Source organism: Leucoraja erinacea, chromosome 1, assembly GCF_028641065.1.
Source record: "Leucoraja erinacea ecotype New England chromosome 1, Leri_hhj_1, whole genome shotgun sequence".
In the NCBI taxonomy this organism is placed as follows: Eukaryota; Metazoa; Chordata; class Chondrichthyes; order Rajiformes; family Rajidae; genus Leucoraja; species Leucoraja erinaceus.
In genome coordinates, this window is record NC_073377.1 from 25,337,515 (window position 1) to 25,350,732 (window position 13,218).

Sequence of the window (13,218 nt, forward strand, 5' to 3'; positions counted from 1 at the left end):
CTGTACACATATTTGCTTTTCACAATCTTTTTTTATATTTTGATAGATTATATGAATGGGAAAGGTCCTAAAAATGTTGAGATCTCTTTGTTAAAACAGCTCCTATTATCAAAATGGAGCCCGGGTTCATTGCCATTTGTGCAGAGCAAGGCCATCAACGTTAACAGGTCCCAACTCAGAAGGAAATATTTTTATTTGTCAGCCTCTGGGGATATGGATTGCATACAGGCAAATGGAAGCATAGCAACACATAAAATAGCAAGAATGGCTTTAGTTTAATTTGGCATCATTTTCCACTCAGACATTGTAGGCCAAACACCCTCTCCTTGTGGTGTACTGTGCTGTATCCTATGTTCTAACTGTTCTAACTGAAATATTCAAGAAATATCCCAGTTCAACAAAACATCGTTAGCTCCAATATATCTCTACTTAAGACAATTACGTTTAAAAAAAAAAAAAAAGATGCATACAGATTTAAAACTGGGATAGCAAACATCAGTCTGAGCTTCTGATTGAATGTGGAAGAACCTGCATGTAACCTGTATAATTTTATATTTATTTAATCAAATTGTTTTCATGGTTATTGCTTGCATTTTAGCACACCAATACAGAAATTAAAGCTCACGGGCTTCTGAAAAAATGACATTTCATCAGCAGGGTAGAATAGGGTAGCACAGTGGCACAGCGATACTGACTTACAGCGCCAGAGACCCAGATTCAATCCTAACCACGGGTACTATCTATATGTATACGTTCTCTCTGTGACTGTGTGGGTTTTCTCTGCATGCTCTGGTTTCCTCCCGCACTCCAAAGATGGGCAGGTTTGTAGGTTACTTGGTTTTGTTAAAAATGGTAAATTGTCCCTAGTGTAGGAAAGTGCGAGTGTACGGGGACCGCTGGTCGCTGGTCCACGCTGTATCTCTAAAGTCTAAAACATTCACAAAGTTAAATAATGTGGACTGTAAAACTACTGTTCGGTCAATACTTTATAGAATCGAATAAACCTGTCCTAAAAAAAACTTTTATTTCTGAAAGCTTTATTTGTTGTCTGCCAATGTTTATGGGATATTGCTCACATCATTATTTATGCCTAATAGTTAAGCTACTGTGTTAACATTTAATCTGTTCACCATTTCAAGTTAAATTTATGATTCTTGTGTTGTTCTCATTTCTTATAGATAATCCAGTACAATGGTTGTTGTCTGTCCCAAACAATGTTCTTTACATTTTTTCCCTTGGTGGACCTTTTTATTTGGCAGTGGATACCTTTTTCCTACTTAGGTGAGTGAAAAGTGTTACACCATGGGAAAACTGTCTGAAAAAGTGTCTCCTGACCAGAAACATCACCTATCCATGTTCTCCAGAGATGCTACCTGATCCGTTTAGTTGCTCCAACTGTGTTTTTTGTAAACCAGCATCCACGATTCTTTGTATCTCCTGTGATGAAAAGTTAATTATTTGCATAACCACTGGCTTGTAGTTAATATCACAGGCAAATCGATATAATGTTGATGAACTGAATGGAATTGTAAATGATGTGCTCTCGATGGATTACAAATTCAACAGAATTTTATACTGATCTTTGCACCTGCTCTGGTGTGTTTCTTATGCTCTTACTATTCATAGGCTTTCATTAGGCCATGTTCTTAATTCTAAAGAAAGGCACAAAATGTTGGTATAACTCAGTGGAGTAGGCAGCATCTCTGGAGGACATGTTTCAGTTCAGGACCTTTCTTCAGACTTAAGCCTCGAGTCCCCTGAAATGTCGCCTATCCATTTTCCCCAGGGATGCTGCCTGACCTGCTGAGCTACTCCTGTACTTTGTGTCTTTCTTTGGTATAAACCAGCATCCGCAGTCCGTGCTGTTACATATTCTTTAATGGGTTTTTTGCCACCTAAGCCTCTGTTCGTATCTATTGTTCCTGTAATGAATGACTTGGAATCTGTGACAATATTTATATTGAGGTAGTGATTATTACTCTCTCATTTTCACATAACTTTTCTGGTACTTTGTTAAATGGACCAATACTCATTGCATACTTAGGAGGCACATAATTTTGCAAATGTTGCATAAGTATCTGGTCCTATTTCTACTAGCCCTTATGTATTTATGTATGGCCTCATTTGAAACTTTTCTTTAACATTTCACCCCCAACAAAAACTTTTATCCATCTGATGTAGAAATTGAAGGCTCCTGTACTTGGTCACGACTACTGAGATTTAAAAATAATTGGAAATAAGCAATTAGCCTCCTTAATCGGGCCCTAACTTTCCTTTTTTGTTTAGATTACATTTTCTTGTTGCCTTCTCCCTTTCAAGTTTGGCCTTAACGCATAGTTGCCATAAACCAACCACAAATGTCTCAGATTCACTTTCCCAACAATTCTTAATTCTGTCATTTGAAATGAGCATCCTGATTGTCATTGTACTTAGCGCCATAAAGTCATACAGCGTTGGAACAGCGAGCCTTTCGGCTCAACCTGCCCATGCTGTCCAAGATGCCCCATCTACACTAGCCCCACATGCCTGTATTTGGCCCATTTCCCAAGAAACACTTCCTACCTGTACAAATGCTTTTTTAAACGTTGTTATTGTACCTATCTCAACTACCTCTCTGGCAGCTTGTTCCATATACCCACCACCTTCTGTGTGAAAACGTTGCCCCTCAGGTTCTTATTAAACCTTTCGCCTCTCACCTTAAATCTATAACCTCTCGTTCTTGATTTCCCTGCTCGGAATAAAAGATTGTGCATATCCCCTATATATTTGTCTCCTGATCTTATACACCTCTATAAGATCACCCTTCATCCTCCTGCACTCTAAGGAATAAAGTCCTAGCCTGCACAACCTCTCCCTACATCTCAGGCCCTGGAGTCCTGGCAACATCCTCATAAATCTTCAATGACAAATCTTCCATCTTAACGACATCTTTCCTACAGCAGGGTGACCAAAACTGAACAGAATGTTCCAAATGGGTTCTTACCATCAAACATGCTGTACGTATTAGGGCAGCATGGTGGCGCAGCGGTAGAGTTGCTGCCTTACAGCGTCAGACACCCGGGATCGATCCAGACTACAGATACTGCCTGTCCGGAGTTTGTACGTTCTCCCCGTGATCTACGAGGATTTTCTCCGGGAGCTCCTGTTCCCTCCCACACTCCAAAACAAATACACGTTTGTAGGTTAATTGGCTTGGTAAAATTATAATTTGTCTCTAGCGTGTATAGAATAGTGTTAATGTGCAGGGATCACTGGTTGACAATAGACAATAGATGCAGGAGTAGGCCATTTGGCCCTTCGAGCCAGCACCGCCATTCAATGTGATCATGGAGGGATATGGTCCAAGCGCATGCAAGGGTGACTAGTGTAGCTGGGACATTGTTAGCCGGTATGGGCGAACTGAGCCGACGGGCCTGTTTCCACACTGTATCACTCTATGACTCTAATAACGGCAGCAGCAGCAAATTAGTCCAGTAGTTGAATCCTCAAAAGACATTTGACTCTAAACTAAGAGAAATTATTTTTACCTCATATGTTTCACCAGTGAGACTACATTTCAGATTGACTTTCAGATCAGACAGAATGTTTTGGCTGATGCCTGACATTTTGTGACAATCTGCAGCAACATGTTAGTCTCCCTGCAGCATGCCAGTGATTCAGCCTGGGTTTATCTTCAGAAAGATTATTTTTGAGGATTAGGAACTGAGTACAAACCATGGCTAAAATATTGCATGAATAATCCAATCCTTCTATGATATTCCCAACCCTGCGATGTGAGCAGCACTAGTTCAAGGAATAAGCTCGACAAAGTATTTGCTCCCTCCAGTGAAGGGATAAATGATCTTTCGTTTAGTTTAGGGATCCAGTGCAGAAACAGGCCCTTCGACCCACAGAGTCTGTGCTTACCAGCGAACACTATTCCACACATACTAGGGACAAATTACAATTATACCAAGTCAATTAACCTACAAATCTGTACGTGTCTGGAGTGTGGGAGGAAACCGGAGATCCCGGAGAAAACCCTCACAGGTCACGGGGCGAACAGAGAAAGGTTGCAGAGAAAGGTTGAACAAGTTAGGGCTTTATTCTTTGGAGCGCAGAAGGTTAAGGGGGGACTTGATAGAGGTTTTTAAAATGATGAGAGGGATAGACAGAGTTGACGTGGAAAAGCTTTTCCCACTGAGAGTAGGGAAGATTCAAACAAGGGGACATGACATGAGAATTAAGGGACTGAAGTTTAGGGGTAACATGAGGGGGAACTTCTTTACTCAGAGAGTGGTAGCTGTGTGGAATGAGCTTCCAGTGAAGGTGGTGGAGGCAGGCTCGTTTTTATCATTTAAAAATAAATTGGATAGTTATATGGATGGGAAGGGAATGGAGGGTTATGGTCTGAGCGCAGGTATATGGGACTAGGGGAGATTATTTGTTCGGCACGGACTAGAAGGGTCGAGATGGCCTGTTTCCGTGCTGTAATTGTTATATGGTTATTATATGGAACGTACAAACTCTGTACAGATGGCATCCACAGTCAGGATCGAACCTTGGTCTCTGGCGCTGTACGGCAGCAGATCTACCGCTGCACCACCGTGCCGCCCTCTGGAAGAGATTGATTAGAAGCTGAAATCTATTGATGATTAGTTTTGTAAAATACCAACCAAAATATCACATAAAAGAAATGAAATAACAAGGAACTGCAGGTGCTGGTATGCCAAAGGAAGGCACAAAATGTTGGAGTAACTTAACAGGTCAGGCAGCATCTCTGATAAACATGGATGGGTGATGTTTCAGGATGGGACTTTCTTTGGACAAAAATAAAAACAGAGGGTGATGGTTATTTGGAACAATCTGCCTGAGGAGGTAGTTGAGGCAGGTACTATTAAAAAATAAATAAGCTAGAAACGTCACATGGTATGGTTATGAGGAATGAGCTGCTAGAGTCAGTTATTAAAGATGGGATAGCAGCACATTTGGAAAGTGGTGAAATCATTGGACAAAGTCAGCATGGATTTACAAAAGGTAAATCATGTCTGACGAATCTTATAGAATTTTTCGAGGATGTAACTAGTAGCGTGGATAGGGGAGAACCAGTGGATGTTGTGTATCTGGACTTCCAGAAGGCTTTCGACAAGGTCCCACATAAGAGATTACTATACAAACTTAAAGCACACGGCATTGGGGGTTCAGTATTGATGTGGATAGAGAACTGGCTGGCAAACAGGAAGCAAAGAGTAGGAGTAAACGGGTCCTTAACACAATGGCGGGCAGTGACTAGTGGGGTACCGCAAGGCTCAGTGCTGGGACCCCAGCTATTTACAATATATATTAATGATCTGGATGAGGGAATTGAAGGCAATATCTCCAAGTTTGCGGATGACACTAAGCTGGGGGGCAGTGTTAGCTGTGAGGAGGATGCTAGGAGACTGCAAGGTGACTTGGATAGGCTGGGTGAGTGGGCAAATGTTTGGCAGATGCGGTATAATGTGGATAAATGTGAGGTTATCCATTTTGGTGGCAAAAACAGGAAAGCAGACTATTATCTAAATGGTGGCCGATTGGGAAAGAGGGAGATGCAGCGAGACCTGGGTGTCATGGTACACCAGTCATTGAAAGTAGGCATGCAGGTGCAGCAGGCAGTGAAGAAAGCGAATGGTATGTTAGCTTTCATAGCAAAAGGATTTGAGTATAGGAGCAGGGAGGTTCTACTGCAGTTGTACAGGGTCTTGGTGAAACCACACCTGGAGTATTGCGTACAGTTTTGGTCTCCAAATCTGAGGAAGGACATTATTGCCATAGAGGGAGTGCAGAGAAGGTTCACCAGACTGATTCCTGGGATGTCAGGACTGTCTTATGAAGAAAGACTGGATCGACTTGGTTTATACTCTCTAGAATTTAGGAGATTGAGAGGGGATCTTATAGAAACTTACAAAATTCTTAAGGGGTTGGACAGGCTAGATGCAGGAAGATTGTTCCCGATATTGGGGAAGTCCAGGACAAGGGGTCACAACTTAAGGATAAGGGGGAAATCCTTTAAAACCGAGATGAGAAGAACTTTTTTCACAGAGAGTGGTGAATCTCTGGAACTCTCTGCCACAGAGGGTAGTTGAGGCCAGTTCATTGGCTATATTTAAGAGGGAGTTAGATATGGCCCTTGTGGCTAAGGGGATCAGAGGGTATGGAGAGAAGGCAGGTACGGGATACTGAGTTGGATGATCAGCCATGATCATATTGAATGGTGGTGCAGGCTCGAAGGGCCGAATGGCCTACTCCTGCACCTATTTTCTATGTTTCTATGTTTCTATATGAGGTAACTGAGGCAAGTGCTATAAAAAAAGAAATGAAGCTACAATCATCACATAGTATTGATGGAAGGTGATGGCTCTGAGCGTGGGCAGTTGGTAAGCAGTGGGACGGGGGAAAGGGGGTAGCTGAGCAAGATGCAAGATATAACAGCTTGTCAGTGACCTTGACTCTTGAATCCACCAATGGTCTGGGGCTTGAGTCAGATTTTTATGTTAGTAATACTGGTGGTAGCCTCACTGCCACGATCGTAGATTGTTTGATCGATTGACTGATTGAAAGATCCAGCAAAGAAACATATTCTTTGATCCACTGAGTTCATGTCGTACATTGGGCAAATTACAATGCAGAAGTGTGTAGGAAGGAACTGCAGATGCTGGTTTTAACCAAAGATAGACCCAAAATGCTGGAGTAACTCAGCATGGCAGGCAGCATCTCTGGTGAGAAGGAATGGGTGAAGTTTCGTGTCGAGACTCTTCTTCTTTCTCTCCAGAGATGCTGCCAGTCCCGTTGAGTTACTCCAGCATTTTGTATTATACAGAAGTGATTGTTCAACACGGTGGTGATCTTATCTCTCGAACAACATCAAGCACATCATGTTCCATTGGTCCCTTACAGTATCTGCCACCAACCTCCTTTCATCGAGCTCATACCAGCTCATTTCTCTTACACTAGGCTGGGGCCAAAGACATTTCAAACCTTTCAAGAGAAGACTCTCCTTCAGGGAGTTTTCCTATGTCAGAGCACTCATTTATTTCCAGTAGGTGTGGTGGACTTTGAACAAAAGACTGTCGGGTAAAATTCCACTCAATGTGTAATGTAAAGTTAGTTTAGTTTAGAGGTAAAGCACGGAAACAGGCCCTTCAGCTCACTGAGTCCGTGCCGACCAATGATGGATAACATTATCCAACACAATAGGGCCAATCTACAATTTTTACCGAAGCCAATTAATCTACCAGCCTGTACATCTTTGGATTGTGCGAGAACTCCGGAGCACCCAGAGAAAACCAATGTGGTCACGGGGAGAACATACAAACTCCATATAGATGGCAACCCAAGTCAGGATCAAACCCAGGTCTCTGGCGCTGTAAGGCAGCAACTTTACGCCGTGTCACTGTGCTGCCAAGCACATATGTATTTTATATTTAAGGCAAGGCATAATGAGATAATATGTTAAATTAATGACTAAATCAATGGGAACCAATATGTTAATGACTGAATCAATTAATAATTGATTGCATCTCTAAATGGTTTAATTAATTAATAAACTAAATGCAAATTATGTTGTGTTTGTTTTCAGTGGTTTACTGAGTGCAAGGACACTTTTAAACATGCACCATCAACCCGATCAAGGACTGACCAAAACTGTAAAGGATTATGTGATAAATAGATTACAAAGGTAAGGTCTGGAGACAGTTTCATAAATATTAACAATGGTGTTGACAGCATTCACCACTACAATGAGTTAAATCAAACAACATCTTCCATCATCTAAAGAAGGGTCTCGACCCGAAACGTCATCTATCCTTTTTCTCTAATGCTGCCTGACACGATGAGTTACTCCAGCCCCTTGTGTCTATCTTTGGTATAAACCAGCATCTGTGGTTGTTTGTTTCAACATCTTCCAGCAGCCAATCCCATGCATCAACTTGTGTATCTCTGCAATTACTGTCAGAGATGTTCCATTTCAGAACATAATGATTTGGTGCAGTCCTTACCATCAGAGCTGGCCTCGAAATGGCTGTGATGGCATACATTTGAGTTTCATTTCCTTAGATGAAAATTAATGTCAAAGATTTTAAATAACAGTATCTCGAGTGTCTCTCTCTTTTATCTCCTTCCTTAGCTGGAATGGGCTGCATGGGTCAAAAGTTTTCTTTCGTAGTACAATGATTCAGTGATTCAATGAATCTCATTAGGCTTTTATCATTATTTTAATTTGCCTTTGCTTCTAAACCTCTGGTCCATGATCTGCGCTGTACAAATTAACCTCAGGCAGCGGTGCAGAATGTGCCCAACATAAGCAGCAACCTCCACCCAGTCCGCCTAGACCTACCTGATCTCCCGGTTGATCAACACTTTTAACTCCCCCTTACATTCCCACGCTGACCTTTCTGTCCTGGGCCTCCTTCATTGTCAGAGTGAGGCCCAGCGCAAATTGGAGGAACATCACCTCATATTTCTCTTGGGTAGCGGCCTGGCGCGGGAGATTTCGCCAAACGGAGAGCGGAGAATCTGATCCCGACTGAAGAAAATGAGAGTCCCCATCGCACTGCCAGTTCCAGCCCCTTCCCCTCTGGTCCCCCTCGCTGGCTCCCCCCTGCCCCCCTACCCCGTAATCCCGCACTTCTTCCCCATGGCTCTTTCCCCGTCTTTTCTCTGAGCTCTCACCCCCCCACCCCCACAATGCCCCCCCCCCACAATGCCCCCCCCCACCCCCCCGACACCCCCCCTCCCCCCACAACCCCCCCCCCTGCCCCCCACACACCCCTCCCCCCCCACTACCCCATCTTGCAACCCCCCCACACAATCCCGTCCACACACACTCCCTCCCCCCACAACCCCTACCCCCCTGCCCCCAGTGCACACACCCCCCCTCCACCCCGCCCACACCCCCCCACCCCACAAACCCCCCCGCCCTCAACACCCCCCCCCCTGCCCCCCACACCCCCCCCCCCCCCCACCCCACACACCCCCCACACCCCCCCCACCGCCCCCCCCCCACACACCCTAACCCCCCCCCCCCCCCCCCTCTCCCCCTCCCCCCCTCCCCCCCCCCCCCCCCCCCCCCTCCCCCTTCCCCCCCCCCCCCCCCCCCCCCCCCCCCCCCCCCCCCCCCCCCCCTCCCTTTCCCCACACACCCCCCCCCCCCCCCCCCCCTCCTCCCCCCCCCCCTCCCCCCCCCCCCCCCCCACTCCCCCTCCCCCCCCCTCTCCCCCCCCCCCCCCCCCCCCCGCTCACTTAGTCTAGTGTCCTTTAAACTCACTCTCTCTCATTATCCAATATTATTGAATTTCATTTTGGTATAATTGATGGAAATAACAAATATTGATTGAAATCTGTTCGGTGAAATGCATTCTGTACATGTTGCAGCTGTGTGGCTCAGCTTACTGGTTCATGTGTGCTGCTGCTGCTAGGCAAAATGCTGTGTTCAAGGGTATGAACGACACTTCAAACCAACATGAATGACTGTTCAAACAAGTATCCCTTTCACGTGACACTTATCAGGCATGGATACATTATTAACAGATGCTCATGGCCTTATTTACCAAAGAATAGGATAATTTTACTGATGTCTTGGCCAATATCTGTACCTCAAACTACATTATCTAGAACAGGGCTTCCCAACCTTTTTCATCCCGTGTACCCCTGGCAACTTTAATAGCACATAACAATGTTAGTTCACTTAAACTGAATAAGGGGGGTGGGGTGTCGAATGGGATAGTGGAGGATGGAGTTAAAGGGAAAGGGTTTCTTAAATGTGTGAGTGTAGAGACAGAGGGGTGTAAAATGAGGGTGGTAGCAAGGTGAAAAATAAAAGTGGCAGGCAGACAAAACCAGGGCAAAAATCAAAAAGGGCCACTTTTCAACATAATTGTATAAGGGATACGAGTGTTGTAAAAACAAGCCTGAAGGCTTTGTGTCTCAATGCAAGGAGCATTCGTAATAAGGCGGATGAGTTGAATGTGCAGATAGCTATTAATTACTATGTTATAGTTGGGATCACGGAGACATGGCTCCAGGGTGACCAAGGCTGGGAACTGAACATCCAGGGATATTCAATATTCAGGAGGGATAGAGAGAAAGGAAAAGGAGGTGGGGTAGCGTTACTGATTAGAGAGGAGATTAATGCAATGGAAAGGAAGGACATTAGTTTGGAGGATGTGGAATCGGTATGGGTAGAGCTGTGAAACACTAAGGGGCAGAAAACGCTGGTGGGTGTTGTGTACAGGCCACCTAACAGTGGTAGTGAAGTTGGAGATGGTATCAAACAGGAAATTAGAAATGCGTGTGACAAAGGCAAAACAGTTAAAATGGGTGACTTCAATCTACATATAGATTGGGTGAATCAAATTGGCAGGGGTGCTGAGGAAGAGGATTTATTGGAATGTATGCGGGGTAGTTATCTAAATCAACATGTAGAGGAACCAACGAGAGAGCAGGCTATTTTAGACTGGGTATTGAGTAATGAGGAAAGGGTTAGTTAGCAATCTTGTTGTACGTGCCCCCTTGGGCAAGAGTGACCATAATATGGTTGAGTTCTTCATTAGGATGGAGAGTGACATTGCTAATTCAGAAACAATGGTTCTGAACTTAAAGAAAGGTAACTTTGAGGGTATGAGACGTGAATTGGCCAAGATTGACTGGCAATTAATTCTAAAAGGGTTGACGGTGGATATGCAATGGAAGACATTTAAAGACTGCATGGGTGAACTACAAAAATTGTTCATCCCAGTTTGGCAAAAGAATAAATCAGGGAAGGTAGAACATCCATGGATAACAAGGGAAATCGGGGATAGTATCAAAGCGAAGGATGATGCGTACAAATTAGCCAGAAAAAGCAGCATACCGGAGGACTGGGAACAATTCAGAGACCAGCAGAGGAGGACAAAGGGCTTAATTAGGAAAGGAAAAATAGATTATGAAAGAAAACTGGCAGGGAACATAAAAACTGACTGCAAAAGTTTTTATAGATATGTGAAAAGAAAGAGATTAGTTAAAACAAATGTAGGTCCCTTGCAGTCAGAAACAGGTGAGTTGATCATGGGGAACAAGGATATGGCGGACCAATTGAATAACTACTTTGGTTCCGTCTTCACTAAGGAATACATAAATAATGTGCCGGAAATAGCAGGGGACCGCGGGTCAAAGGAGTTGGAGGAATTGAGTGAAATCCAGGTTAGCCGGGAAGTGGTGTTGGGTAAATTGAATGGATTAAATGCCGATAAATCCCCAGGGCCAGATAGGCTGCATCCCAGATCACTTAAGGAAGTAGCTCCAGAAATAGTGGATGCATTAGTAATAATCTTTCAAAACTCTTTAGATTCTGGAGTAGTTCCGGAGGATTGGCGGGTAGCAAACGTAACCCCACTTTTTAAGAAGGGAGGGAGAGAGAAAACGGAGAATTACAGATCAGTTAGTCTAACTTCGGTAGTGGGGAAACTGCTAGAGTCAGTTATTAAAGATAGGATAGCAGCACATTTGGAAAGTGGTGAAATCATTGGACAAAGTCAGCATGGATTTACGAAAGGTAAATCATGTCTGACGAATCTTATAGAATTTTTCGAGGATGTAACTAGTAGCGTGGATAGGGGAGAACCAGTGGATGTGGTGTATCTGGACTTCCAGAAGGCTTTCGACAAGGTCCCACATACGAGATTAGTATACAAACTTAAAGTACACGGCATTGGGGGTTCAGTATTGATGTGGATAGAGAACTGGCTGGCAAACAGGAAGCAAAGAGTAGGAGTAAACGGGTCCTTTTCACAATGGCAGGCAGTGACTAGTGGGGTACCGCAAGGCTCAGTGCTGGGACCCCAGCTATTTACAATATATATTAATGATCTGGATGAGGGAATTGAAGGCAATATCTCCAAGTTTGCGGATGACACTAAGCTGGGGGCAGTGTTAGCTGTGAGGAGGATGCTAAGAGACTGCAAGGTGACTTGGATAGGCTGGGTGAGTGGGTAAATGTTTGGCAGATGCAGTATAATGTGGATAAATGTGAGGTTATCCATTTTGGTGGCAAAAACAGGAAAGCAGACTATTATCTAAACGGTGGCCGACTAGGAAAAGGGGAGTTGCAGTGAGACCTGGGTGTCATGGTACACCAGTCATTGAAAGTAGGCATGCAGGTGCAGCAGGCAGTGAAGAAAGCGAATGGTATGTTAGCTTTCATAGCAAAAGGATTTGAGTATAGGAGCAGGGAGGTTCTACTGCAGTTGTACAGGGTCTTGGTGAGATCACACCTGGAGTATTGCGTACAGTTTTGGTCTCCAAATCTGAGGAAGGACCTTATTGCCATAGAGGGAGTGCAGAGAAGGTTCACCAGACTGATTCCTGGGATGTCAGGACTGTCTTATGAAGAAAGACTGGATAGACTTGGTTTATACTCTCTAGACTTTAGGAGATTGAGAGGGGATCTTATAGAAACTTACAAAATTCTTAAGGGGTTGGACAGGCTAGATGCAGGAAGATTGCTCCCGATGTTGGGGAAGTCCAGGACAAGGGCTCACAGCTTACGGATAAGGGGGAAATCCTTTAAAACCGAGATGAGAAGAACTTTTTTCACACAGAGAGTGGTGAATCTCTGGAACTCTCTGCCACAGAGGGTAGTCGAGGGCAGTTCATTGGCTATATTTAAGAGGGAGTTAGATGTGGCCCTTGTGGCTAAGGGGTTCAGAGGGTATGGAGAGAAGGCAGGTACGGGATACTGAGTTGGATGATCAGCCATGATCATATTGAATGGCGGTGCAGGCTCAAAGGGCCGAATGGCCTACTCCTGCACCTATTTTCTATGTTTCTATGTTTCTATGTTTCTATTTATGAACAACTAATGATGAACAGATACCGGTATACCAGAACCAAACACAGTCAGTCAATGAGAAAAAATATGTACAAATCCAGAATCAACAATTTTGCATGCATGGGTAGGTGAAATTTACTTTACCCCAGGTTGGGAACCCTTGACCTAGAACATCTACCTGGCCATCTACCTTCCTGAAAGCAGATATGATAGTAGCATTGTAGAGGGTTCCAGATAAGCAGGTGGATATGCAGGGTGTAGATGGATATGGATGACATGGAGGCAGAGCAGTTTAATTTGGCGTCATGTTTGTCATGGACATATAAAAGGACCTGTGCTATATTATGTTCTGTTCTATATTCTATGATCCTTGTGAAACCTTGGCGCCTGTAAAT

General features: G+C 44.2%; 1 protein-coding gene across 1 annotated transcript in view; it reads left to right on the forward strand.

Annotated features, from left to right (window-relative positions):
• oacyl (O-acyltransferase like) overlaps positions 1-13,218 on the forward strand; it is a 93,854-nt gene that overhangs the window by 50,948 nt on the left and 29,688 nt on the right. Inside the window, exons 7-8 of the mRNA XM_055647238.1 lie at positions 1,179-1,281; positions 7,598-7,696. Coding sequence (XP_055503213.1) covers positions 1,179-1,281; positions 7,598-7,696 — 202 coding nt within the window. The remainder of the gene's footprint in view (positions 1-1,178; positions 1,282-7,597; positions 7,697-13,218) is intronic.